This window comes from Bos indicus x Bos taurus, chromosome 4, assembly GCF_003369695.1.
Source record: "Bos indicus x Bos taurus breed Angus x Brahman F1 hybrid chromosome 4, Bos_hybrid_MaternalHap_v2.0, whole genome shotgun sequence".
Classification (NCBI taxonomy): Eukaryota; Metazoa; Chordata; class Mammalia; order Artiodactyla; family Bovidae; genus Bos; species Bos indicus x Bos taurus.
The window spans coordinates 2,398,902-2,426,335 of NC_040079.1; the positions used below are offsets into that span (position 1 = coordinate 2,398,902).

Consider the following 27,434-nt stretch of genomic DNA (forward strand, 5'->3'; position numbering starts at 1 on the left):
GAGACTATTTGTTTGGTGATGGAAGCTTGAGGGTGGGGGACACTGAGTCTAGATTGTCCTTTAAAAACTTAAGTTGGTTTTAACTGAAGCATCTACCATTCTGGAGGAAGGGAAGGGGGAATGGGAGGTGTGTGCAGGGCAGGGGTAACTGAGGTTATCCTCATCCGCCTGTCTCCTCCCTCCCTCTCACCTTTGTTTCGGTGAAGATGTTTTCCTCTCTTAACTAGAAGCCTTCAGGTAAAAATAAAGCCACAGCAGCAACAGAGGGGGAAAAAAATGAGTCTTTTTTAGGGTTAAACATCAGAAGACAAGCTTGTGCGGCTTCGGCCAATCAGATCCGCCCTGCCAGCTATAATATAGTACTGAAGACAGCCTCTCGCACAAGCTCTCAGGCTTGCTACCATTTAAAATCAGACTCTTTTTGTCTTCTGCCGGCTGTCTTGAGCCCCAACTCCGATGCGTTCCGTTATCAGCGGCCAGCAGCCTGCCGTCCCAGCCCCCGTCTGGGTGCGGATCGGTGGCGAGTCCCCCGCAGCGGCGGCGGCGGGCAAGGTTATATAGGAAAAGAAAGAGCGAGGCAGGGCGCGCGGGCGCCAGCAGCCAGCCGGAGCGAGGGAGGCAGAGCGCGCACACTCGCACACCCGCACCCTCGCGCACTCGGACCTGCGCCGGCCGGCCGCCAGGTCCCCGGGCTCCATGGACGAGATGCTGCTGCTGGCGAGATGTCTGCTGGTGCTGCTTGTCTCCTCGCTGTTGATGTGCTCGGGGCTGGCGTGCGGACCCGGCAGGGGATTTGGCAAGAGGCGGAACCCCAAAAAGCTGACCCCTTTAGCCTACAAGCAGTTTATCCCCAACGTGGCGGAGAAGACCCTAGGGGCCAGTGGAAGATATGAGGGGAAGATCACCAGAAACTCAGAGCGATTTAAGGAACTCACCCCCAATTACAACCCCGACATCATATTTAAGGATGAAGAAAACACTGGAGCGGACCGGCTGATGACTCAGGTAGAAACCCAGCGCGGGGCGTGGAGTGTGTTGCTTTCAAGGGGTTATGTGTAACCATGCAGTTCGGTCTGTTTGCTCTTCAGGCAGGTAGAAAGGCGATTTTGCCCGCTCCTTCCCCACCCACCTGCGGGCCTCCGGGTGCCTTCCTCTTCCTGGAGGGGAATGGAGGTGAAGGGTCCAGATGGACAAGTTGTGGGTGGGGGTGGGGGGTAAGGACGCCAGGACATGCGGTCCACGGGAGCCCCTGACCGCATGCATCCTGCTGGGATGGCCTTTCCATCCTGCCTGGCTCTGGCTGGAAACTTGGGGAGACCTTCCTTTTGGGGTCATCTGTCCTTTCCAAGTTGGGAGGAGGCAAGGAGGCAGCGTCAAGGGGTGTCGGGGTCACCGGGCAGGTGTAGCCTCTGCGCTTACCCTCTCCTTTCTCCTCGGTGCTTTGCTTTTCCCACCGCTACCCCCGCTCTGTCGCCCCCACCCCACCGAAGCCCCTCCACAGGCAGTGCTGACAAAGGGTCGGGGTTCCAGAAGCAGCCGGGCTGGCCCCTGCCCGGATCACAGAGCTTCCACCGCCACTCGGTCGCGGGCGGTTGTGCCCATCCGAGTGTGAATGTATCGATATTTCTTTAAGGATGCCCTCTGATTCTCCCGAGCCCGCGGTACTTGAGGGGAGGGACTTAGAACTTACTGGCATTGCATCACGCTAGTTTTCAACCTGCTTGCCTAGGAATTAGGAGAGACTCGGTATCAGCGGGAGGGGGCTGGAGAGACGAACCAAAGCGAAACACACATTCCTCTCGCCCTCCCTACCTCCGCTGAAGACTCCTGACTGCCCATCTCCCCGCCAGTGGGAGACTTTCCGCCAACTCCACGCACGTAGGACTGAAGCTAGAAATGGATTTCCTGAGGAATATAGGTCAACATCCTTTTTATTGCCCTATTAAAATATTCGACTCCTATCTTTAGGGCCAGGAGCGCACCGCCGCTGACGGAGCGGCGCTGGCGGGGCGCTGGTGCGGGGGAGGCTGGGGGCGGGAGCGACCCGGGAGCCACCTCCGGGGCCGCGGCGCTCCCCGGCCCGCTGCCCGGCCTTGCGGCGGAGCCGAGAAGGGCGAGGGCCCGGCGGGGCAGCGGGCTTCCGCGGACGGGCAGAGGGCGGCGAGGGAGCGGGGGAGGAGAAGGTCCTTCTCCCCGGCTCGCTGGCATCTGCTCCCGACCACCTTAAATCTGGCCCGCGAGTGCGGACGCGCGCGCCGGTGCCGGGAGCGGCGAGAGCCGCAGTTAACTCTGCGCAGGCCGCGGGGGGCCCGGCGCGTGCGGGGTTCCTACCCCCGGCTCACGCTCGACCCCCGCGGGACGGAAGGGGCCTTCCCAGGACCCCTCGGAGCCAGGCGAGAGGGGCGCGATCCCGGAGAAAGCGGCGGGGGCGGGGGCGCCGGTGGTCCCCGAGCCAGAGGGCTCGGCGTGCGCCGCGCTCCTCTCGGGGCCGGCGCGGGAGGGCGCGGGGTCCCCGGCCCGCACCCTGCCGGGGCCGCAGGCCTCGCAGCCCCGCCACCCGGGCCGAGCGCGCGGAGCCGCGCACCCGGGCGGACGCATCCCGGCTCCACTTACTCCCGGGTTATCGATCCCGCGGCTCGGGTTTCAGTGCGCGCGGGGCTGGACCGCGGCCTCCCGCCGGCCCCTCCACGCGCCCGAGCGCGGGCTCGGCCAAGGGCTCCCGGCGGCGCTCCGACGGCCAGGCTGGCAGGGGCGGCACCGGGCGGCACCGGGCGGGAGGGGGCAGGCCGGTTCCCGGGCGGGGGCGCCTCCCGGGCCAGGGCGCCCGGCCGAGCCCCCCGCCGGGCCCCTAGTCGCCCCCGCCGGGACCCACGGCCGCGCGGCCCGACGCCAGGCCGCTCCGGCCGCCGTGTGCGCTGGCAGCATTTGAACTTCTGACCTTCTGTCAACTTCCCTCAGACGAACGAAACGAAAACAAATACTTTTTTTCCTTGGGCAGTGGCTATTCCCGTTCCCAACACAAAAGGAGGGGGGAGGGGCAGCCGGCGAGGGGGCGGGGTGGGGCAGGGCGGGCCAGGATCGAAGCCGGGACCCCCCCCAACGCCCCCTGAAAATGGGGAGGCTGGCCGGGGGGCGGCCTGAGAGGTGCCCCCTTGCTCTCCGCCACCGCGTCCTTCCCGCGCCCCCGACCTAAGAGTTAAAGCGCGGAAGGCGGGAGACCTGGGCGGGGAGGGCAGGGCCGGCGAAGGGGGGGGAGCGGGCACCTGCGCCCCGCGGGCCCCCCACTTAAGATAACCGCCCAGACTGTTCTCAGGTGCGTGTCCCTCCTCCCCTGTCTCTGTGCGTCCCTGTCTCTCTAATGGGACTGCCGCCCAAGTCCCTCAACCATGGCGAGATCGTCCCCAGTGGAACTTTGAGAGCAGTTCAGGAACGCAGGCGCTCCTGTTAATATTAACTCGGGGCGGGGAAGGGGGAGCGCAGACCGACGCGCTCTCCCCGCAGGCCGGCCATGGGTGCCTGGGGGCTCCGAGGGGGCAGGGGGCCGCCGGGGGCCGGTCGGGGGCGGCGGTGGGGACCGCCAGATTTCCGGGGGGTGGGTGGCGGTTCCCGGGGAGCGGCGCTCCGCGATGGGTTCCACGGGAGGGGCCTGGTTTTCTGCAGTGGGGGCGGAGGCGTGGAGAGAGGCGCGTGCGGGACGGGGGGGGGACCCTTGTGAAGTTGGGGCACCCCTCCCCCGCGCCGGGGAAGCCCGTCGGCGGCGACAGCCCCCGCTTGGCTGCCCGGGGCGCGGAGCGGCTGCGCAGACGGGGGAGGCGGCGGGAGCCCAGGCGTGGGGAACAGCTCGGCCTTCCGCCGACACAAAGCCGGGCCCGCCGGCCCCGCCGGGCTTCACGGTGGCTGCACAGAGGCGGGCTTGATTCGCGGCACACGACCCAGTGAATTGATCACCGGCTCAGCCTTCCCGGCTCTGCCTGCGACGACCCCGCCCGGCCGGGGCGCGGAGCGTCCTGCAGCCGCGGGGCCGAGGCCCCCCGCCCCCGGCGCCCGGCCGAGCGGGGGGAGCGCGCGTGGGGCGCGGGGCGCCGACTCGGGCCTGCCTTGGCGCGGCCCGGGGGCTCCTCGCCCGGCTTCTCCATCGCCTGCGCGGGTGGCGCAGCTCAGAAGGCGGGGGGCCGGTACAGGTGCTCCTCAGCCCGCCCTCCCCCTCGCCAGCGGCCCCCGAGGAAGCCATCAAAAAGCTCCGCCTGCCCCCCGAAAGCAGGGAGCCGGGGTGCCATGGGGGCTCGGGAGGCGAGTGTCTGCGTGTGCGCGTCGTGGTGTGCGCCTGCGCAGCGCCTTCCACATCCCGGCTCGAAACTGCCCCTGGTTTACTGATTGATTTTCATGTAAAACGCATTCAGTCCTCGAGATGACCTCACTCAAACTCTGTCCTTCCGACTTTTTTTTTTTTTTAAGAAAACTGTTGGCGGGCCCAGAAACCTGCAAGCGCTGACCTGTTACCAGAGCCGCCCCCTAGTCCTCTGCCCGCATCCCCCCCCCAACACACACATTTGTTGTATGTTTAACCCTACAACCATAGACTGGTATTTATTGCTGCCAAATACACAAGACTATTCCTGTTGCGCAATCGGTCACGTCCCCTTAAAATGCGGCAGCAGCCCTTGCCAGAGCCCTCGGCACCCCCCACCCCCACTCCGTAGGACGGGCCCCACCCCCAGCCATAATCAGGGTCCCGGCGGGGGGCGTCGTGTCATCTCGGGATCCGGGGTCCCCGCTGGAGGTCAGCCCCACCCTCTGCACAAGTCAGCTTGGAGTTGTCACCTACCTCCCCCTCGAGTCTGCCTCTTTGGGGGATGCCCCCGTCCTGACTTGGTCACCACTCCCGCATTTTGCAATCCCGCACCCACCACCCGCGGTGCAACAGTCCAGTGAGCTGCTGTCCACAGCAACGCACACGTGATCCAAGGCTCTCTCGCATCCTTATCTGAATGGGACCCAAGAATCCTGCAGGAACTCCCACAACTTTGCCTTGGCTCGAGTCCCGCCTATCCACTGCTTCTTTACCCCACAGGGAAGGCAGCTTCCTTGTGGGGAGGAGGGGGAACCCCAAGGACAGTTTCCAGAAGGAGGCTCCCCAAGACAAGGGCTCAGAGGGCCCCCCCACCTCCAGCCTCCAGTTCACCCTCCCCCCTCCCCATCCCCCATCCCCCCCTACCCCACCCCACTGCACCCCACCCCTCCCCTCCCCACCCCTCCCCACCCCTCCTCCAGCTCTTAAGTTTGCTCTTCAAACTTGCAGGACACCATTCTGAGCCGGCCAAGAAAACAAGAGGGGGGAAGGGAACAGGTTAAGGAAAACAAGAGTCACAATCAGACCGCAGAAAAGCTGGGGAAAAAAAGAGTTCCACGGGGAAAAGGAATGCGGCTGTCCAGATAAAGAATGTTTGCCATCCGGCCCTGGCCTTATAGAAAATTATAACTCACCTGGTTGCCTTTCACTCCCGGCTCCCCCGCCCCTCGAGTCGCTATCAGCGTCCCACCTGCCTCTCTACCTTTGGCTTAAGTCTTGCCCCAGATAGGCACAGGGCAGGCGGGAGGGCACAGAGATAAGGCAAGGCTTTTAATTCTTTGAGAAGCAGTGTATTTTTCTTTTTGCGGCAACGTTGCGCCCCGGCGTCTCTGCGGCCTCCAGACGAGGGGTTTGTCCAGGGAGAGGGGTGGAGCCTCGCACAGGTGCTGGGCGATGGGGCCAAGCAGGAGAGGGCAGGGCTGGAGGGCACCCTGGCCGAGGGTGCAGGCCTGCCGCCATCATCCAGAAACGCACAGTTGACTTGTTGCAGAGAAATTTCATCTGCTTCTCGGGCCACGATCCAGCCTCTGCTGTTTCAGATGCAGAGAAAGTCCCCAGGTCGTCTCCGAGGGAACTGACTCATCCCCCAGATGCCAGGACCCCTCCTACCCAAGTGCCCGGTCCAGGCCTTGTCTCCTTCCTTCTCTGGACAGTCTGCATCTTGGGGGGCTGGGCTGAACAGCCCACAGGGACGGGGGTGGCATAGGGTGGGGAGGCATAGGGTGGCCCGTGGTAGGGGTGGCTGGCAGGCCTGGATGCTAACATCTCTGGGGTGTCCTCTTCTCCTCACAGAGGTGCAAGGACAAGCTGAACGCCTTAGCCATCTCCGTGATGAACCAGTGGCCGGGCGTGAAGCTGCGGGTGACCGAGGGCTGGGACGAGGACGGCCACCACTCGGAAGAGTCGCTGCACTACGAGGGCCGCGCAGTGGACATCACCACCTCGGACCGCGACCGCAGCAAGTACGGCATGCTGGCGCGCCTGGCCGTGGAGGCCGGCTTCGACTGGGTCTACTACGAGTCCAAGGCGCACATCCACTGCTCCGTGAAAGCAGGTGAGGGGCCGGGCCCGCCCCTGCCGGCAGCACGCCCCCCTCCCGCCCCCCTCCAGCTCTGCACCCCACAGGCTGACGCCAGGCCCGGAGGAAGATAGGTGGGGGACGGGCAGGGAGGGCCCTGGAGGCCGACTGCTGTTTGCGGGGGGGGGGGCGGGGAGGGGGGACAGCCGTGCTCTCTGAGGCCCTTCGCCATGCCCCACCTTGGAGGCTGCAGAGGCCCACGTCCTCGGAGTCCAGATGCAGAGCGTATCTGGCTTCCCGAGCCTTCCTCCAGCCCGGTTTCCGGAGCTCCCAGTGCAGGTGGCAGGAGACTGGGAGATTGGGGGTGGCGGGGCGGGGTTGGGGGTACTTTCCGGGTGAAAGAGGGCAGCCCAGCCCAGACAGCCAGCTCTGGCCCGGAGCCTTTGTCTCCGGAGGGCTTAAGAAGGAACCACTCCCCACTCCGCCCCCGCCCCCCTGCGCGGGAGGAGCCGCCCCGGGTGGAAACCCCGGCCCCTCCCCGCCCCGCCGGAGCCTAGGCTAACCCGGCTCACCCGGCCCGGGGGACGAAGCCCGGCGGCCGGCCACAAAGCCAGTAGTTACGGCTTCCAACATCTGGAGGGCGCCAGCCCGGAGCGCCCGTCCTCCCCGGGAACCAGCCTAGCCGCCCTGCGCCGCTAGGCCGCTTCCCTGGGCCTGCAACGCCACTCGCTGTTGCGGGCGAGGAACAGCTCCGGGAGTCAGGCGCGCGCGCGAGCGCAGGCCCCGACTCGGCCGGGCGGTCCCGCCACCCCGCTGCAGAAGCTGCGCCTTCAGCAGAGCAGTCCACAGGGGATGTCGGAGGAGCTGCGTCTCCCTCACCCCTGGGTTTGCCTGTTTGTCTCCTAACCTGTGTTTTACTAGCACATGTTAGGAGGAAAAACACTTGCGAAGTGTCGTCACACTTTGGAGGAAAGGAAAATAATGGCTTCTTGGCACACAAGGTGTGGACGGTGGGCAGAAGGTCTGGGTTTATAGCCCGAAAAAGGGTCTCAGCCGCTGGAGGGCGCGGAGGCGCGCCCCCCACCCCCGCCCCTGCGCGGGGCTCCCAAACGGAGGCGCGCCCCTCACCCCCGGCCCTGCGCAGGGCTCCCAAACGGAGGCGCGGCGCGCGGCCCCCTCCCGGCCGCCCCGGTCCGCGGGGTCCCCCCCCGGCGGGGCTGGCGTGGGTGGGGGTGGTCCCAGGAGGTCTCCGCGCAAATGAGCAACGGTCGTCCGGCCCGGGACCCCGGCGGGGGCGCGGGGCCGGGCGTGCAGCAGAGCCGCTCATTGGCATTCCGCTCACGCGGGCCGGGCGCGGGGCGGTGCGTGTCAGGCAGGGTCGTGCGACTCGACGACTCGGGCTCGCCTGAGTCCCGGGCGCATTGCGGGCGGCTGCGGCGGGCCTCCAAAGGCCGGCCCCTGCACTTCATGCCCGAGAAAACGATGAGAAGATTAAATACCCTCAGTAATTCCAGCAGGAAGATTCTTTCTGGCGATCTCTATTTGCCAAAAGCCTGATCCCGGAGATTGGAATGCAAAGAAGACGGGGGGCCGTCCCGCCCCTCCTCCCCGGCCCCCCGCGCGCCGCCCGACTCCTCGGGATTATTGTCCCGGGGACAGTGAGCCTCAGAGAGCGACGGAGGCCGGAGAAAGCCGGTAGTCAAGGGGCCTTGAGAACCCGGGGCTTCCCGAGCGCGGAGCAGGCCCCGCCATTTAAAATTCAAATACACATCTTGAGTGCTTGCAAGAGAGGCCTGGCTGTGCAAATAGTGCTTGTGAGGCCCGGGCCTCTGGAGGGCCCGCGTGTGAATCGCTGCGGGGCGGGGGGAGGGGCGTTGCACCTGAGCAAACAGGGAGGGGGGCGGCCGCGCGGAGAAAGTAGGGGGGCGGGGGGGAAGGGTCCCCTCTTCCAAGAGCGCCTCCTGTTTGGTGCAGAAATCACAATGACAATGGCGAGCCCTTTATTGGATTTTAATTAGAAAATCCACACAGCCCCGGGTTTTCACACCTCAGGAAAAGCTCTGGAATGTTTGTCCAGTTGCTACAACTACTACAGCTATTTTTCACCGCACTCCCCCCGACACACACACACACACACCAGCCGGCCGACCCCCAAGCCCCCCCACTCCAACCCCGCTGGGCGCTGGGGGTGGGCGGCCCAGGGTGCCAGCCGCGCGGCCTGGGTGCGGAGAGCACGAAGGCAGGGGCGTCGCGCCCCCCGCCGAGGCGGGAGGGAAGGAGGGTGCGCCCCGGCGCGCGGGTAAGCTCGAGGAGGCTTCCTGAGGACTCCAAGTGGAGAGCAAATACCCTGTGAATTCGCGGCGAGGTTGGGTGTGTGCGAAGCCGGCGGTGGGGGTGAGGGAGGCGGAAGGGAAGGAGGGGAACCGGCCTCCCGCCGGAGACGCCAGCCGACCTTTGGCACCGCCGGTCCAGCCCTAAGAGAGTCGTTAAGGAATGCGTCTGCATCTGAAATCGGCCTCCGGGGCGGGGATGAGGGAGGGAGGTCTGCGCGCGCCCAGGCCGGACTGTCTCCCCCGCGCCCCGGAGCCGCAGGTATCCCCAGCCTGGGCGCGCGGGACGCAAGCGTGCGCCCCCGCCCTTTCCACCGGCGCCTCCTTCTCGGACTCACCGCCACCCCCTCCCCCCCCCCCCCCCCCCCGTCTCCCCTTGTCTCGCCTCTCCCTCCCCGCAGAGAACTCGGTGGCGGCCAAGTCGGGCGGCTGCTTCCCGGGCTCGGCCACGGTGCACTTGGAGCAGGGCGGAACCAAGCTGGTGAAGGACCTGCGGCCCGGGGACCGCGTGCTGGCGGCCGACGACGAGGGCCGGCTGCTCTACAGCGACTTCCTCACCTTCCTGGACCGCGACCGCGGCGCCAAGAAGGTCTTCTACGCCATCGAGACGCGGGAGCCTCGCGAGCGCCTGCTGCTCACCGCCGCGCACCTGCTCTTCGTGGCGCCGCACAACGGCTCGGCCGCGGGGGCGCCCGAGGGGGCGGCGGCGGCGGCCGCGGCGGCGGCGGCGGGCGGGGGCGCGCCCGGGCGCCGGGCGCTCTTCGCCAGCCGCGTGCGGCCGGGCCAGCACGTGTACGTGGTGGCCGAGCGCGGCGGGGCCCGGCGGCTGCTGCCCGCCGCGGTGCACAGCGTGACGCTGCGCGAGGAGACGGCGGGCGCCTACGCGCCGCTGACGGCGCACGGGACCATCCTCATCAACCGGGTGCTGGCCTCGTGCTACGCGGTCATCGAGGAGCACAGCTGGGCGCACGGGGCCTTCGCGCCCTACCGCCTGGCGCACGCGCTCCTGGCCGCGCTGGCGCCCGGGCTCACGGACCGCGGCGGAGCCGGCGACGGCGGGGGCGGCGGCCGCGTCCCCCCGCCCGCGCCGGGGGCGCCGGGGTCGGCCGACGCGCCGGGCGCCGCGGGCATCCACTGGTACTCGGAGCTGCTCTACCAAATAGGCACCTGGCTGTTGGACAGCGAGGCTTTGCATCCGCTGGGCATGGCGGTCAAGTCCAGCTGAAGGCCACGGGGGCCGGGGAGGGCACCGGAGGGGGGCGGGGCGGGCGGGGTGGGGGGGCCGGACGCCGCAAAGGACACACGGCAACAGCGCACGCAATGAGACTTTAATTATAATAAGAGTAAGAATAAGAATAAAGTAGGACAGTCCAAAGTAGACTATAAGGAATCAAAGACCCCGAGAAATTCTGTCGTCGTCTTTAGTTTATATATATATATATTTTTGACTTTTTGATTCTTGTTTTAATTTTGGTTATTTTTTTTTTTCACCTCTCCTGGCTATTTATTTGTTTGGTATGAATAGATGTTTTAAAATAATATGAACCGGACCTTCAAGAGCCTTAAATAGTTTGTTTCTTGGATAATTTATTATTATCATGTGAACTGTACTCACAGGGGAAAAGATTATTTTGTGAGGCCAAGCCACCCGCTCAGAGTCTATTTTTCTACATGCCCCTCGACCTGACTTTCAGAAAGCAGAATTCTGTCCTCTCCACTCCTCCTTTGCAACGCTCCTGCTTTTCGGCAAGTGTAAACTAAAACAAGCTTCATGGGGGTCCACAAATTATATTTTTATACACAGAATTGTAAATTAGATTTTTGAGAGATCAATACTTAACTGAATTACATTTCATTTTTGAAATAGTGTAAAATATGAAAATATATTATTTTAATTTAACTACCTTCCAATGTCACAGCCATCGCCTGTATTGTCTTCTGGGTTTAATATTTGCTTTGTCATCACCATTTTGGCCACATTCTTGGAAGTCAAGACTGTTACACACTCACTCACTCACTCACACATAACTTTTTTTTTCTTGGACAAACTGGAAGAACTCTTATTTTTAACGTCAAAGAATTTATTAGAAAATAATATTTTTTAAAAGCGCACATAGTGATGAGCCCACAAGGATGGAGCCTGTAGTTTGTACAGAGAAAAACAAAGGATGTTTTTGCATTAATAAGTTGAGAAATAACTGCTGTAAATTTACTAAAATGTATTTTTGAATATTTTGTAATAGTTTTATAGAAATAAAATGTGCCGCGCACAGACTGGTTAGTGTATAATCACGAAGAATTCCTGTTGCTTCGCTTTTTTGGCTTCTTTGTTTGGGAAACCTAGTGCTAACAGGAGTTCCCAGTATTGTGTTTAGATGTTTTGCTCAAACTGTGAGTTCAGATCAGCTTGCTTAGGGAACCAAAGCAGGTAACCAAACTGACTTGTTTGTTTTGGTCACTGGAGAAACCTCAGCTCTGTATTTATTGTGTGAAAGTTGCTCTACTCCAAGGATGGCGGTGCCGAGCTGGGTACCCGCCAACCCTTGCCCCCTCATAGGTTAACCCGTCCGGAGGGGCTCGGTCACCCAGAACTTCCTCCCCAGGCTCCATGTCGTCGTGGCTGACTCTGCTCCCCCAGCTTGGTGGCCCCAGGTGGGGGTGCACCGCCCCGGCCTTGCAGGGAGACAGTCCTTCACTGCTTTCTGAAGTCCTGGGGTGCCCTTTTCAGAAGGGTCCCCAAGGAGAGGGCCACGCACTGCCCACATGCTCCCCGCCTGCTCAGTGTGGCCGTTGGCCTTCGCGCCTTGCCCACAGACGCCTAGAGCCTGGGGGTGCTGGGGTCCTCGGGCCACGCCGGGTCTCCAAGCTGTCTTGAGTGGCGCCAGGCAAGGACCTTTGTCCCCAGGTCACACCCCTCCTTCCATGAGCTGCTGGTGCCCCACGCCTGCTGCTTGGCCGCCTCAGCGGGTCGCTCTGGGGGCTTCCGTCCAGTGAAGACCATGCTCACACTGGGCACTTCGAGCCCCGGTGTGAGCCTGTGCTTTGGGCAGGTGGGCCGTGTAGGTCCCAGGGCTTCTCAGCGGATGAAGCCTGTCTGGAGGCCGGCCTGGGGCGAGGGCACAGGACTGAAGCCGATGGCCTGGGCCCCCCTCCTTCCCACCGGGGCAGGGTCTGGGGAAGCCACTCCTGAGGCCCCTGGGGGCCTCTGTGCTCCAGGTCTGGTGAGACGTGGCTTTTCCACGAGGCCAGGGCCCTGATGGACAGGGCTGGGGGCCGGAGCTTGCCGTCCAGGCAGGAGTGGTCCCTGATTCTCCTTGGTCTCCTAGGGGGTCAGCCAGGTTACAAGCCCTGCTGAGTCTGGGGGTTTCTGCTCTGGTGACTGTTCAAGTCTCAAGTCTGAGTGTTCAGTTAACCGGGCACACCGTGGGCTCAGGCCTGGGTGACCCCCTGACTCATTAGCGGTCAGAGAGAGGCCAGGCCCCCTCCTGGCCGGGCGAGGTGGTCCCGCCCCTCGGGGATCCCACCTTTCAAGGCCCTTCCCAGCTTCCTGGTGAGAATTCTCTTTTCCACCTCCACCATGTAGACAGACCAAGCACCTGGCAAGGATCAGTGGAGGCTGACGCCGGCCCAGGGCCCACTTCTCCGTGGTCGGAGGTGTCAGGACCAACCGACCGTTGGTGCCAGGCGTGCGTGTGGTCTTGCTGCCGCCTCCCTCGTGGCTAAATGCACGTCTGTTTGTCAAACACGCATATCCGAATGTACTTGAACCTGTTGTCTTTGTGCTCTATTGTTTGAAAAATTAAAGAAGTCACAGAGACGCTGTGCTGTGTCTGTTCTGTGGGAGGACCGCTGTCCCCTCCCGTCATCCGCGGCTCACGCGTTCTTCCACCACGGTGTCCCCAAAACGTGAAAGAAAACACTTCATGCAGAGCGTGCACGCTGCAGACCCATCGGGGAGGGGAGGGCCGGGCCCTGGGGCCCAGCCGGAGCCCATCCATCTGAGCAAGCTGCCAGCGGGGGCCTGGGAGAGACAGACCCCTCCTCCCCTGGTGGAGACCCCTGGCTGTCAGCATCACCTCCGCATGGAGTGGGCTGACATGCAAAGAATGCTGGCCGGCCGCAAGATGTGGCAAGAAATCAACACAGTGCCTGCCCGTGAGCCAGCTCCAGGCCCGGGGCGGGGGTGGCGGGAAGGAGCTGGGTTCCCCAGTGACGCAGAGAAGTGGCCAGTCCATCCTTGTGAAAGAACAGTCCACTCGAGGGGTGGAGAGGCCCAGGGAAGTGACCTTCACAGGATTTCTTATCGGCCATCCTCGGCCCAGGGACAGATCTGGCCAGCGGCCTGTGTTCGTGCAGCCCGGGAGCTGAGATGGGGTTTTCCACGTTAAGTGGTTGAAAACAAAACAGCTAAAGAAGAAGGATATTTTATGTGTGAAAATTCTATCAAATTCATAACTCAGTTTCCAACCAGTAAGTTCCCCTTGGACCCTCAGGCCCCTGCATCTGCCCCGCGTGGCTCATTCCTCTGCCCACTACTGCCTTCTCCCACCCAGGGCTCTCATGGCTGAGAAGCTGCACTGGAGGCCACATGGCCCGCAGAGCCTGAAATGTGTACTCTCTGGGTCTTTGCAAATCTCACATGGAAACCCTGGTGGCTCAGACACTAAAGAATCTGCCTGCAAATGCAGGAGACCCGGGTTCAATCCCTGGGCTGGGAAGATCCCCTGGAGGAGGGCACGGCAACCCACTCCAGTACTCTTGCCTACAGAATCCCATGGACAGAGGAGCCTGGTGGGCTACAGTCCATGGGGTCACAAAGAGTCAGACACGACTGAGTGACTGTCACTTACGCGATGGAGGTGGGGGGGCTGCAGTGGGGTACCCTGGGACGTTCTGGGGTGTGGCCAGCACACTGCATCTTCTACTGGGGTTCAAAGGCTGCCATGCTCCTCACTGTGTAACAAATCCAGGAAGACCTGCTGCTGTAACAGGCGAACTTGATGCCAGTCTGGAGACAAACTGGAGACAGACCCACAGGCAGACGCTGGAAGCCACGCGGGCTTCACCTCACCCGGTGAAAACCGCCCCCGCTGAGAAACTAGGGAGCCTGCATTTGGAGGTAGCCCTCCTGGCTTTTCCTGGCTGAGCTTTGATTTTCTAAGATGAATGAGAATCTGACAGTGATCCGCGACTCTGTACACAGGCTCCGGGCCCCAGGGAGGAGACAGGGGAACAGTGTGAAGGTTTGGGTTTCCAGTGGGATCTTTGGTTTCCAGGATGAGGGCGGCTATGTTCCCAGAAGGGGGAGACTGGTTTAGATAAGAGGACCCAGAAATCCCAAAAGATAAATTCGAAGAAATATGATGCCAAAAATCCAAGGGCTCCCCCATCCGACCGAGCTGCTTGGTGGACAGAACCTTCTGCTCTGGGTCCCGGGGCCTGTGTGTCTGCCTCCAGGGGAGGGGGACACCTTTTCTGCTGGATGCCCCTTTTCCATACCCCAGGAGGGCTCAAGGCTTCCCTCTCTGAGCCAGGCAACCAGAAGGCAGGGAAACCAGCCCTCCTTTGAAAGGAGCTTTGGGCTCTGGGTCCCTGTGTCTGTCACCCAGCTGGTCCATGTCATCAGCATCCCAGCTGAAACCCTCGAGCCAGACCCAACAGACAAGAACCCAGAAAACAGGATCTACAGCAGAGGCGGGCTGAGGGGCTGGGGTGGGGGATGCCGTGTCAGAGCCCTGAAGTGCAGGCCTCAGCTTGGGGTGACCAAGTGGAGACTGGCCTGGCCGCTCCCTTGCAACTTGTGGCTGCGGGTGCTGTTATTCCGTGGCCTCTGTAGGAGAAGACAGCATCCTTCTGAGGGTCAGCGCCCGTCGCTTCCAGCGCTGGGCGGCCACTGCCCTTCCCGTGGACGCCTCCGAGGGTGCCGGCCCCTCCACTTAGCGCCAGGACTCCCGGGCGGCCTCTCGTCTCCCCGGCCACTGCCCCGGGCAGCGGAGCGGCGGCCGTGCTGGGTCAGGAGGCACCCTCCGTCCTCGGGAGCAGCCTCCTCTCCGCCCAAGCTTCCCCGGGGTCCAGCATCCGCAGGGCCGGGCGGGCGGGACGGAGGCCCTGCGTGGAGTCCGAGCGCCCTCTGCTGGTCACGGCGCGGAACTCGGGCCGGTGGCCAGGAGGGGCCAGCAGGGCTGTGCCGACCGGCTGGGGCGTGAGCATCCCGAACGTCGGAACCCACCTTCAGGGAGAGGGCGGCGGCGGCCAGGCAGGCCCCGGGGAGACCTGCCGTATCGGGGTGAAGCCGGAAGCACCCGTGCCCCACCCCACACTCTCAGTGGCCCCAGCTGAAGCCCAACCGTTCACGCCGCCCCAGAGCCCCGGGCCAGGGCAAGGTGCTCTGAAGGATATCAGGGGTCACAAAAGGGAAGAAAGTGACCGTGTTGGAAAAAGCAGAGGCTGGAAACGCGGGCGGCGGGGCAGGGTAGGGCCCTTGGGGCCGTGCCAGGCTCAGACCCTTCGTCTCCCTTCACTGGGGCCTAGGGTTCCCAGGCTGGAGGGCCCCCTGTCCAGCCAGGCTGCAGCACCTTCAGAGCAAGGCACGGGCCGGGGGTGCGGCCCACCGGGCCCTGCCCCTGAGGGTCTGGGTTCCTGGGCATGTGGACCCTTGCAGGGGTTCCAGGGCCTGGAAAGGAGTCCCCATGACCATGGGCTGAGCAGATGGCCTGTGCGAAGCTGGTAGGAAGCAAGAGCCACAGACTCTGCTCCCACCAGGATGGGGGTTGCTGGGCTCTGCCCTGCCGTGGCCCTTTGGCCAGGGGCATTAAGCCCCCTCTCTGGTCCATCCCCAGGGAGACGGGGTGGGGGACACTGGGGCCCTTCCAACTCAGAAACGTCTGCTCTGAGGCTGGACCGCGCCTCCCAGGCACAGGCCTCACCTGGACTCGGCCACACTGTCTTCACACAAGAAAAAGGATGACCTTGTGATCTTGGAAAATTACAGATGAAGGCATCTGAATCTCTGTGAACCAGCCTTCGGGGTCGGCTCCGTGGAGATCCTGAGCTATCACCAGCTGTCTCCTGAGTGACAGACACCCCCAGAACCCTTCCCTTGGGTGGTCTCCCCAGGGACCATCCCTCCATGGATGACATTCTCAGTGGAAAGGGACTGAGCCATCTGCCCTGCACCAGTGTCCCGTGTGGCTACATGTAGGGGCCAGAGGCACTAAGAGAACCCCTCTCCCGCTGAACCCAGGGCTGGCTGGTGCACAACCAGGGTGGGAGGAGCCCGCTGGTCTTCATCCACGGCCGGTCCCTCCCGCAAAGAGCCCAGCGCGGACACTGCTGTCGGGAACACATCTTTTCAGCCCTTTCTCTTCTCCAAGGAAGATGTTCAAGAAGAAAGAAAAAGCCTGGCAGACTGACACTGACCACGCGCCCAGAACTCCTTTCCTGCTGGTGCATGCTGAGCATCACGACTGACTAGCCCGTGGTGCGTCCACACAAGAAGCCCACTCCCCCCCACACCCGCCACATGGTCACCATCGCCACCGCCACCCACCCCACCCCACCCGCCCCCCCACCGCCAGCCTGCAGTACACACCGCCTTCGCCCTCCTGTTTATCCGCGCCCAGGGAGCCACTTTAAGGATTTTCCAGAGTGTGTTATGATCCATACAGTTGAAGGCTTTGGCATAGTCAATAAAGCAGATGTAGCTGTTTTTCTGGAACTCTCTCCCTTTTTCTATGATCCAACAGATGTTGGCAATTTGATCTCTGGTTCCTCTGTCTTTTCTAAATCCAGCTTAAACGTCTGGAAGTTCATGATTCACGTACTGTTGAAGCCTAGCTTGGAGAATTTTGAGCATTACTTTGCTAGCATGTGAGATGAGCAATTGTGCAATAGTTTGAACATTCTTTGGCATTGCCTTTCTTTGGGATTGGAATGAAAACTGACCTTTTCCAGTCCTGTGGCCACTGCTGAGTTTCCCAAATTTGCTGGCATATTGAGTGCAGCACTTTCACAGCATCATCTTTTAGGATTTGAAATAGCTCAACTGAAATGCCATCACCTCCACTAGCTTTGTTCGTAGTGATGCTTCCCACTTGACTTCACATTCCAGGATGTCTGGCTCTAGGTGAGTGATCACACCATCATGGTTATCTGGGTCATAGATATCTTTTTTGTACAGTTCTTCTGTGTATTTTTGCACCTCTTCTTAATATCTTCTGCTTCTGTTAGGTCCATATTATTTCTGTCCTTTATTGAGCCCAACTTTGCATGAAATGTTCCCTTGGTGTCTCTAATTTTCTTGAAGTGATCTCTAGTCTTTCCTATTCTATTGTTTTCCTCTGTTTTGCCTTGATCACTGAGAAAGGCTTTCTTATCTCTTCTTTCTTTTCTTTAGAACTCTGAATTCAAATAGGTATATCTTTCCTCTTCTCCTTTGCCTTTAGTTTCTCTTTTCTCAGCTATTTGTAAGACCCCCTCAGACAACTGTTTTGCCTTTTTGCATTTCTTTTTCTTGGGGTTGGTCTTGATCATTGCCTCCTGTGCAATGTCATGAACCTCCATCCATAGTTCTTCAGGCACTCTGCCTATCAGATCTAATCCCTTGAATCTATTTGTCACTTCCACTGTATAATCATAAGGATCCCAAATTGGGAAAGGAGCACATCAAGGCTGTATGTTGTTGTCACCCTGCTTATTTAACATAGATACAGATTAGATCATGCAAAATGCCAGGCTGGATAAAGCACAGGCTGGAATCAAGATTGCCGGGAGAAATATCAATAACCTCAGATACGCAGATGACACCACCATAATGGCAGAGAGCGAAGAGCTAAAGAGCCTCTTGATGAAAGTGAAAGAGGAGAGTGAAAAAGTTGGCTTAAAATTCAACATCCAAAAAACGAAGATCATGGCATCCGGTCCCATCACTTCATGGCGAATAGATGGGGAAACAGTGGAAACAGTGACAGACTTTCTCTTGGGCTCCAAAATCACTGCAGATGGTGATTGCGGCCATGAAATTAAAAGACTCTTGCTCCTTGGAAGAAAATCTATGACCAACCTAGACAGCATATTAAAATGCAGAGACATTACTTTGCCAGCAAAGGTCCATGTAATCAAAGCTATGGTTTTTCCAGTAGTCATGGATATGAGAATTAGACCATAAAGAAAGCTGAGCGCCGAAGAATTGATTCCTTTGAAGTGTGGTGTTGGAGAAGACTCTTGAGAGTCCCTTGGACTGCAAGGAGATCCAACCAGTCCATCCTAAAGGAAGTCAGTCCTAAATATTCATTGGAAGGACGGATGCTGAAGCTGAAACTCCAATACTTTGGCCACCTGATGCGAAGAACTGACACTTTGGAAAAGACCCTGATGCTGGGAAAGATTGAAGGTGGGAGGAGAAGGGGATGACAGAGGATGAGATGGTTGGATGGCATCACCAACTTGATGGTCATGAGTTTGAGTAAGCTCTGGGAGTTGGTGAAGGACAGGAAACCCTGGCATGCTGCAGACCATGGAGTCGCAAAGGGTCAGACACAACTGACCAGTTGAACTGAACTGAGGGAGCCACTGACCTCAGGACAGCCTGTGGGCTGCAGGAGAAGCTTTCAAGTGACTGCCCTGCACCCTAGGAGCAAAGGGTGCCTCCTCCAGGCAGCCCCAAGCTCGATCCAACCCCTCACGGGCCAGCTCTCACTGCAGCCCCATATCCTCACGTCCCCTCCTGGCCACCACCCCGTGCACAAGGAAGCAGGAAAGATGGGAGTCAGGAAGGTGAGCACTGAGCGTGAGAAGGGAAACTGAGGCAGCCAGTGTGAGCTCAGATGCATCTGAGGAATAACACGGCCCACCCTCAGCCAAGAAGCCCAGATGCCCCAAAGTGGGCAGGTGGCCAAGATGGGCAGGGGAAGCCCCGGGGTGGGGGGTTTAGGGCGCCACTGGCACAGGGACTCCGGAACACAGCCGGCACAGGCCAGGGCGTAAGGAGCTCTGTGGATATATGTAGATGTGTTCCTTTCTCCTAGTTCAGTGTAAGGAGCACACTTCCATCGCGTGTTTGTAAATTCCAGGAACTCAGGTCCCACCAGTGCGGCCAGGCCGCCCTCTGCCCTACAGCCCTTCGTCCCACCCTGGGATGCCCTCGCGGGCCTGGCTGGCCCCGTTTCGTCTCTTCCAGCCTGTGCGATTCAAAACAGCCTGTGGATTTCATTAGCGGTCCAACGCCGGGGACGCAGGTTCGGTCCGCGGTCCGGGAGGATCGCTCAAGCCGCGGAGCCGCCCACTGGTCACCATGCGCATGCGCTTGGAGCCCGCGCTCCACAACGGGAAGGCTGTGTGCCGCTCCTGGAGAGAGCGCACGTGTGAGCCGCAAGGAAGGCCCAGCACAGCCAGAGACAAGGGAATAAATGAAGTGCAACAGTGGAAAAATAAAGGAAATCTACCCGGGCACCCCCGTGGGGTACCCCACACCGGGCCTCCTGGACGCCATCACCGCCTCCCTGGGTGTTTCAAGCTATTCATAGGCGGTGTCGGGGTCTGTCCCAAAGACTAGGTGTTCAGTCCAAAAAGAGCCTTTTTAGGTCATGGAAATGAGTTTAAAAATACCTTGTCTGCAAGTGTGCCAGGCAGGGCACAGCCTCCCCGGCCTCAGCCTCTTCCAGATGGACCCCCTGACCCCAGGCCGGGGGCCAGCCTCCCCACTGAACCCAGGGAGGTGGGGGGACACCCCTGGGCCCTTGCTCCTCAAGGGTACAGGCCAAGGGGCCTCCTGGCCCTCCTACCAGCTGTGACTTCAGTCCCCAGGTTCGCAGAAGATCCCCCCAGGGCAGACAGACTTGCCCCAGGGCAGGCACACATCCCAGGGTGGACAGACACCCCCAGGGCAGACAGACACTCTTCAGGGCAGACAGACACCCCTCAGGGCAGACAGACACGCCTCAGGGCAGACAGACACGCCCAGGGCAGACACAACCCCCCAGGGCAGACAGACACCCCCAGGGCAAGGCCCTGCTGTTTGCCCTGACCCTAGTAAGATGCAGATACACAGCTCAACACACTGGCATCATGATAGTGTTTGAGGGTGTGGCTGCACACAGGAGCATATGTGTGTACTCATGAGTGTGCATATGTGTGAGAGTCTGAGCATGTGAGTGTACTTGCGAGTGTGCACATGTGTGAGCATGTGGGTCTGAGCATGTAAGTGTACTCATGAGTGTGCGAGCATGTGGGTCTGAATACACATTCAGAGTGTACTCATGAGTGTGCTTATGTGTGAGTATGTGGGTCTGAGCGTATGTGTGTGTACTCGTGAGTGTGCATATATGGGAGTGTGTGGGTCCTCAGAACACACACACACAAGTGTGTGTGTCTTCGTGTGTGTTCCTGTGAGCGTGAATGTACATACTTATGAGCATGTGGGTCTGAGCATGTGAGTGTACTCGTGTGTGTACGTGTGAGTGTGTGGGTTTGAGCGTGTGCCCTGTGTGACTGGAGTGTGGGCATGTCTGCAAGTATGCTGCCTGAGTTGTGTGTGTACACACGTGTGTCTGCGCGAGCGGCGGGGTGGGGGAGGAGCCTGCTGGCGCTGTCTGGGGGCGCAGAGCGAGGCCCATCCTCCTTCTGCAGAGGGGAGGGAACAGCGCTCCAGACTCGGGGCGGGTGGGGGGGGGCAGCCAGATTCCAGATTCTGCCCGCAGTGCGGAAGTCAGCCGTCCCCCTGCAGAGAAACGCCGCGCCTCTGGGGAGTGCAGGCTGTCCTGTCCTCACTTCTTCAGAATCAGCTCTTCTGAGGACCGGTCTGGAGAGGAACGGAGCAGGGAGGGGACTGATGCCGGGACACGTGGGGGCCCCCGGGCCGGCAGAGCCGAGGGGAGGAGCCTCAGGGGGGCCGGGAGACCCCGCCCAGCCCTGCACTTCCATCCGCTCCTGGGCCCCCGCTTAGAAAGATTCTGTATCTTCAACCCCAAAGCGGGATTTCCAAAGCTCCGAATTCCCCATGAGCTTCTTGTGTGTCTTAAGACTCTTCACGGCATTAACCTGACAACTGAGCCACACTGCGTGGCTTCCTCTCGGACGCAGCAGTCGCTGACACAAGTTCACAACGCACCTTGGACACTGTGTGTGCGTGTGCTATAGATTATAAGCAACACGGCACACGTTGCAGGTGCCCAGCACTTACAAGTATCCGGTAGACAGCAGCTGTTACACGTGCTATCCGATCGAAGCTGCCTAACTTATCTGTGAGGGCGCAGGCGGGAGTTTCCACCCACCTTGGAAGGAAAGCTATGAACAACCTAGAAAGCATATTGAAAAGCAGAGACTTCACTTTGCTGACAAAGGTCTGCGTAGTCAAAGCTGTGGTTTTTCCAGTAGTCATGTGTGGGTGTGAGAGCTGGATATTAAGAAGGCTGTTTAGGGAAGAACTGATGCTTTCAAATTGTGGTGTTGGAGAAGACCCTTGACAGTCCCTCTAACTGCAAGGAGATGAAATCAGACAATTCTAAAGGAAATCAACACCAAATATTCATTGGAAGGACTGATGCTGAAGCTGAAGCTCCAGTATTCTAGCCACCTGAAGCAAAGGGCCAGCTCATTGGAAAAGACTCTGATGCTGAGAAAGATTGAGGAGAAGGGGACGACAGAGGATGAGATGGGTGGATGGCATCACTGACTCAATGGACATGAGTTTGAGCAAACTTTGGGAGATGGTGAGAGACAGGGAAGGCTGGCGTGCTGCAGTCCATGGGGCGCAAAAAGTCAGACACGACTTAGCAGTTGAACAACACGGTCCTTCCTCGGTGGTTGCTTTCTGAAATGTCAAGGCCGCCGCTGTCTGATGATGCCTTCGAGATTAACAATGTGTGCAACTGTGCCCTGAGTGCTTCCATGGCAAGTGTCAGACACACCCATCTCAGAGACGTCGAGGGTGAGAGAAGTATCTTACGATCAGTGTACTCGATACGCTGTAGACGTTGTCTCCTTTTCTTTTCTTGTAGGTTGTGCTGGGTTTTCGCTGCTATGTGAGGGGCAGGGACTGCTCTTCGTTGCAAGACACAGGACTCTCGTTGCAGTGGCTTCTCTTATTGCAGAGTAGTTGGGGCTCCCAGACTCTAGAGCACAGGCTCAGTAGTTGCGGCACGGCTTAATTGACCAGCAGCACGTGGGATCCTCCTGGACCAGGGATTGAACCCATGTCCCCTGCTTTGGCAGGCAGAGTCTTAAGCACTGGGCCACCAAGGAAGCCCATAGATGTCTTCTCTAGAGAACTCGAAATTTGTTTTATGAAGGACAAGAAACATAAGGCCATGTTTTATAAAAATCAGTATGGAAATTTACATACATATATTAAAAATGCTTTTTTAACCTGGAACCTGGGGCTTACAAGTCACCATGAAATCCAGGAGGAGGAGTGTGGAAGGTGAGGCCCAGAAGTCACTGATGTCCAGTGTGACCTGAGGGCCCTTCATACGTCAAGATTCCCCACCGGGCATCTCAGAAAGCACCTGCTCTCTACTGAAGGGCTGACAGCTTTGCTTGGTCCCTGGGCCTCAGGCCACGTCGGTTTCTGGGCCCCGAACACAGGAAGACATGGCTGTGGGTGGTGGGGCCCCAGCTCAGGCTCCACCACTCCTGCCCAGGTCGGGACCCCTGAATTCCAAGGTGCCGCTGGGGCACCACCTGGGGATAAGTCCTGCCTGCTCACTCCCTCCAGATACATCAGGAAAAACCCAGAAAACACGTCCTTCCTTTCTAGAACGTGCTTAAAGAGTGAAGATGGGCATGTGATCAACAAAATAAACAGAAGGTAACGTGTTACTGTGTGTGTGTTAGTCGCTCACTCACGTGTGACTCTGCGACCCCGTGGACCGTAGCCCGCCAGGCTCCTCTCTGTCCATGGGATTCTCCAGGCAGGAATACTGGAGTGGGTTGCCATGCCCTTTTTCAGGGGATCTTCCTGACCTGGGGATTGAGCCTGGGTCTCCTGGTAATAAAGTCTACAGAGATAAGCCAACAGGATAGGAGCTCTGCTTCTAACCCCAAGCAGACAACCACAGACCGCCTGGCTGTGCCCCTTGACAGGTGTGAGGTAGGGGAAAATGTACGTGGCGTCTCTTCCAGGCCCTGGACACGGGTACCCGGGCTGTCACCATACAGGGTCGGCTCCAGGACCCCCAGGGCAGACTGGGATTTGTGGGACAGGATTCTGGGGAGGACAAAGCTACCCAGAGGAGGAACTCCAGACCTGTGCAGAGGGTCCCCATGAGCTTTCAGAGGGTTCAGAGCCGACCCAGCGGAAATGTCGCAGAACGTCCTGGTGGCCTGTGCGAGACCCCAGCCACAGGCACCCTGAACAAGGGCCATCCGAGATGGGCCAAACCAAGCTGGAAACCAGGTCTCAAGAGGCTCATGGCAGCCCTCCCTAAGGCTGGCTGCCTCCAGAATAAAAATGAACATTCTTTACATGTCAGGACAACAAAATTCAGGCTCCCAAAAATGTGTGCAAAGTGCCCCACATACAATACAAAATTGCTGGACATTGTAAGAAAGAAGAAAGCGGGGCAAAAGCCCCCAGGAGAATAACATATAAGGAGACAGAAAATGACGGAAGCGAGGGAAGGGGAGATCATTTAGAGACAGCGATCGGAAGGGGGCCGCCTCCACAGAGGCCTGAGCGTGGAGAGGCCAGGACAACGTCCGTGGGCAGAAGGCAGAACGTCGCAGGGCCAGGACGAGGGAGCGCAGTCCCGCGGGGAACCTGCGGACCGAGGCCTGGAGGCCATGGTCGGGGTCGGGGGTTCAGCCTGGGTGAGATGAGAATGCCTGGTGCGCCCCCACAGAGGAGTGGGGTCATCTGACCTGCACCTTGAAGACATTTCCAGCTGACGTCTGCTCACGGCCGGTGGGTGGAAGGGAAGAGTGAGTGCAGGGAAACTGTTGGAGCCCAGGCTGTGGGAGGTTGCGGGCGTCACTGGGGTGGCGGCTGCGGGCCAGAAGAGGTGTGATTCCAGGGGCGTTGGAGGGTGCGGTCGCTGGATGCGCCGTGGTCCGAGAGGAGGGGGAGGCAGAGAGGGCGCCGGAGTTTGGGGTCTGGGCACCCCCAAGAAATGAGCTGCCATGTCCCGAGATGGGGCTGAAGGTCAGAGTTCAGCTGGACCAAGTGTGAGCTGGATATCTGGGTGTCTCAGCAGGGACACAGGTTCGAGTCTGGAGTTCAGGATAGAGTCCATGGGAGGATGGGGGTGCTCAGGGGCCTCCGGCTGACCTTTCAGGCCACTGAATGGCCTGAGGTCATGGGGAGTGCTCGGAGACTGAGACAGGAGAGACCCAAGGGCTCCGGCCTTTAGCTGGAGGTGAGGCCCCACCGGGAGCCCAAGCAGCAGCTCCGGGGACGACCTAGAGGGGGCAGTGAGTGAAGTGAGAGTCGCTCAGTTGTGTCCGACTCTTTGTGACCCCTTGGACTGTACAGTCCATGGAATTCTCCAGGCCAGATACTGACATGGGCAGCCTTTCCCTTCTCCCGGGGATCTCTCCGACCCAGGGATCGAACCCAGGTCTCCTGAATTGCAGGCGGTTTCTTTACCCACTGAACCACCAGGCAAGCCCAGAGTGGTGGGATGGGGTAGGAGAAAGATGGAAGAGAAGGCGGCGCCCTGGACACCAGGGACATCAACCGCTTTACATGCTCCGATGGCCTGAGATGAGTCCTGAGGCTCTATCCTTGAACTTGGTGACACGGGTACCAGAAACATTTTTAGCAAGAGAAGTCTTGGGGAAATGCAGGGGTCGAAAGCCACATTATTGTGGATTCAAGAGAATTTTCAAAAGAGAAAATGAAGGCGGCAAAAAGAGACAACTCTCAGTGACAGCGTCACGCTTCCCCACAGACCTGAGGCCCCCAGGCACCTCTGTCCTGGGGACTGTCCAGGCAAGAGGACCACAGTGGGCTGCCATTCCCTCCTCCAGGGGATCGTCCCGACCCAGGGATCGAACCCAGGTCTCCTGTACTAGAGACAGATTCTTTACTGCCTGAGCCACCAGAGCTTTACAAAAACGGGGAAAGAATTGTGCATCGGCTGCTGAAAGTGGTTACGAGGTCAAGGAAGACATTTTCTTTTTTCCACTGGAGGCTGTTTCCTGCACGTCTGCTGCTGAAAGGAAAGGTCCAGGGCAGAAGGGAAAGTCCCGGAGGGGAAGAGACCCACCCAGGCCCCGGGTCTTTGTGTGGCGGCCACGCCGACAGGGCGCTGGCCTTGGACAGGAGCACCGCGGGGCAGGCTGAGAGGCTGGGTGGTGAGGGAGCAGGTGAATTTATGCTGAAAGGGGAGGCCAAGAGGCCATGGACACCGAGGGGAGGAGGCGGGAGGGATCCCCCTGAGAGTGACCCTGGCTTGACCGGGAGATGCAGCTGGGCCTCCCAGGGCACCTGGGCTCCTCCCTGAGGTCCGTGGCTGCCAATTCAAAGCAGGCTCGCCAGCCTGGCTGCCCACCGTCGGGATGCCAGGCAAGTGTCCTGAGGAGCGGGGTGTGGCTCCGTGAGCACGAGGGCAGGGAGTGGACTGGGAGGGTGCCCAAAGAGCCGGCTCCCCAGCGGGAGGCAGCCAGGGGAGGCGGGGCTGAGGACTGGGGGTCCCGGTCCCCTAACAACCTGCTAGTCGAGCTCAGCAGGTCAGGGTCCAGGAGGGGTCCACACAGGCCGTGGCCCAGGCCTGCGTAAGGGGCGGCCGAGGAAGAGAGGGAGTCACGGGACTGAGTCTCCATCTCAGATCATGTTGTTCAGTTCAGTTCAGTTGCTCAGTCGTGTCCAACTCTCTACAACCCCATGGACTGCAGCACGCCAAGTCTCCCTGTCCATCACCAACTCCCAGAGTTCACTCAAATTCATGTCCATCGAGTCGGTGATGCCATCCAGCCATCTCATCCTCTGTCGCCCCCTTCTCCTGCCTTCAATCTTTCCCAGCATCAGAGTCTTTTCCAATGAGTCAGCTCTTCGCATCAGGTGGCCAAAGTATTGGAGTTTCAGCTTCAGTGTCAGTCCTTCCAGAGAACACCCAGGACTGATGTCCTTTAGGATTGACTGGCTGGATCTCCTTGCCGATCATGTTGGGGAAAGACATTTCCTAATGTCCAGAGTGATGGTGGAGAGACAGGAGTCAGGTCAGCCAACTGGGAGGGTGTGACCCGGGGGTGTGACCCTAGGGGACGTTGTGACTCAGGGCTGTGGCCATCGGGGAAGCCTTGACCTTGGGAGAAGGATGGGATTCTGGGGGTCTGACCCTAGAGAAGGGGGCAGCCCTGGGGGAGGGTGTGACCCCAAGGGGTGTGACCCTGTGGCAGGAGGGACTGGGTTGGGGGTGGCTGGTGGCCCTGGGAGGGATGACCCTTGGGGGTGTGGCCCTAAGGGAGGGCGTGACCCTGGGTGGGAGCTGACCATGGGATGGGCGGTGCCCTAGAGGTGTGATCCCGGTAGCTCCTCCAAGGGTTCGGGCCTCAGGCAAGTAGCCCTGAGAAAGGAGGGGGTCCTGGTCTCGCAGACCAAGAACCAGGGCTGCGGCGCTGAAACGCAGTCCCCTTTCCAGGTCTGCCTGATGGAGGGCTGGGAACTGGACGTCCTGGGGGACTCAGGTGGGCAGGTGCCGGGCAGGTCCCATGGTTTCGCCCTCCCAGCTGCCCAGTGACCAAGGCCGGAGCAGCCCAGGAGGCCTGCACCCTCAGGCAGGGCTCGAAGCTGGAAGCCGCAGGGGCAGGGCCTCGCCCTGGTCAGGTAGGCCCCCACGTGACCCCGAGGGCCCCGCCCCACCAGGCCACCAGCACGGGACCTAAGCCGGGCATCAGGCCCAGGTGGGCTGTTCTCCGTCCAAACCGCTGCCCTCCTCGCCCACCTGCACCCTCGCCCACCTGCGCCCCCACCGGGATCTTGGACTTTGTTCAGGTGGACTCTTTCCTCTTCATCTGTGTTCCCGCAAACCAGCCTCTTCTCCCACCTTTCTTCCTTACCTGAAACCTGGGCGCGTTCTCACCCGTACCTTGGGGAGAACGGCGCTGAGATTCAGGCTACCTTTAGGGACAGGTCTCCCTTCTGTCCTTAGTGAGGCAGGTAGGTGCGGCTGCAGCCCAGTCCCAGCCTGTACAGCGCGGGGGGAGCGACGGTGTTGGGCGGGGGGACCTCTGGGTTTTTTTCCTCAAGCTTTTCCTTTAGCGATGTTTTTTGAGGGGCGCTTTATTTTTAAAGTATTTAAAGACCATGGGTTATGAGCAGTTTGCAGCAACTTGGGAAGGGCCATGGGCGCCTGAACTGGAGGGCGGGCACGCAGCGCAGGCACATGGGCGCGTGCCGCTTCTCGTGACAGAAGCAGGGAGTCAGCGGGCGACGGCAAGTGACCTTCCCCACTCTCGGTGTCACGATCACCGACTTCCTCTGAAAAACGCTACAGATTAGCTCTGATGCTCCACAACATTTAAAAGGAGGATGGACGTCTCCCACTTCCGGCTGACGAAACGCAGTGACCTGCCTGCTTGGTCACTGTCGCCTCATGAGACCTGGACTGGGAGCAAGTCGGTCGCCTGACCTTCCGTTGGCCACTGGCTGGACACCTGTTCAGGGCAAGAGCTGACCACAGCGGGTGGGCCTGGGGGGCCTCAGGACAACCCCCGTCCACTGAGGGATGGTCCCGGTGGGGAAGACGTGGGACGGACCGAACCCGAGTGGGAGAGGGAATAAAAGCTACGGACAAAAGCA

The 27,434-nt window shown here is 60.0% G+C and overlaps 1 protein-coding gene across 1 annotated transcript; it reads left to right on the forward strand.

Annotated features, from left to right (window-relative positions):
• Positions 1 to 275: 275 nt before the first annotated feature.
• On the forward strand, positions 276 to 10,997 carry SHH (sonic hedgehog signaling molecule). The gene is made up of 3 exons (XM_027538480.1): positions 276 to 1,005; positions 6,143 to 6,404; positions 9,100 to 10,997. Exons 1-3 carry the CDS (start codon positions 697 to 699, stop codon positions 9,921 to 9,923), a joined length of 1,395 nt encoding a protein of 464 aa, XP_027394281.1. The 5' UTR covers positions 276 to 696; the 3' UTR covers positions 9,924 to 10,997.
• The last annotated feature ends 16,437 nt before the right edge of the window (positions 10,998 to 27,434 follow it).

Coding starts and splice junctions, on each gene's coding strand:
- SHH (XM_027538480.1), top strand. CDS start 697: ATGGACGAGATGCTGCTGCTGGCGAGATGTCTGCTGGTGCTGCTTGTC. Junction 1,006..6,142: donor CGGACCGGCTGATGACTCAG/GTAGAAACCCAG, acceptor TTCTCCTCACAG/AGGTGCAAGGACAAGCTGAA. Junction 6,405..9,099: donor CCACTGCTCCGTGAAAGCAG/GTGAGGGGCCGG, acceptor CCCTCCCCGCAG/AGAACTCGGTGGCGGCCAAG.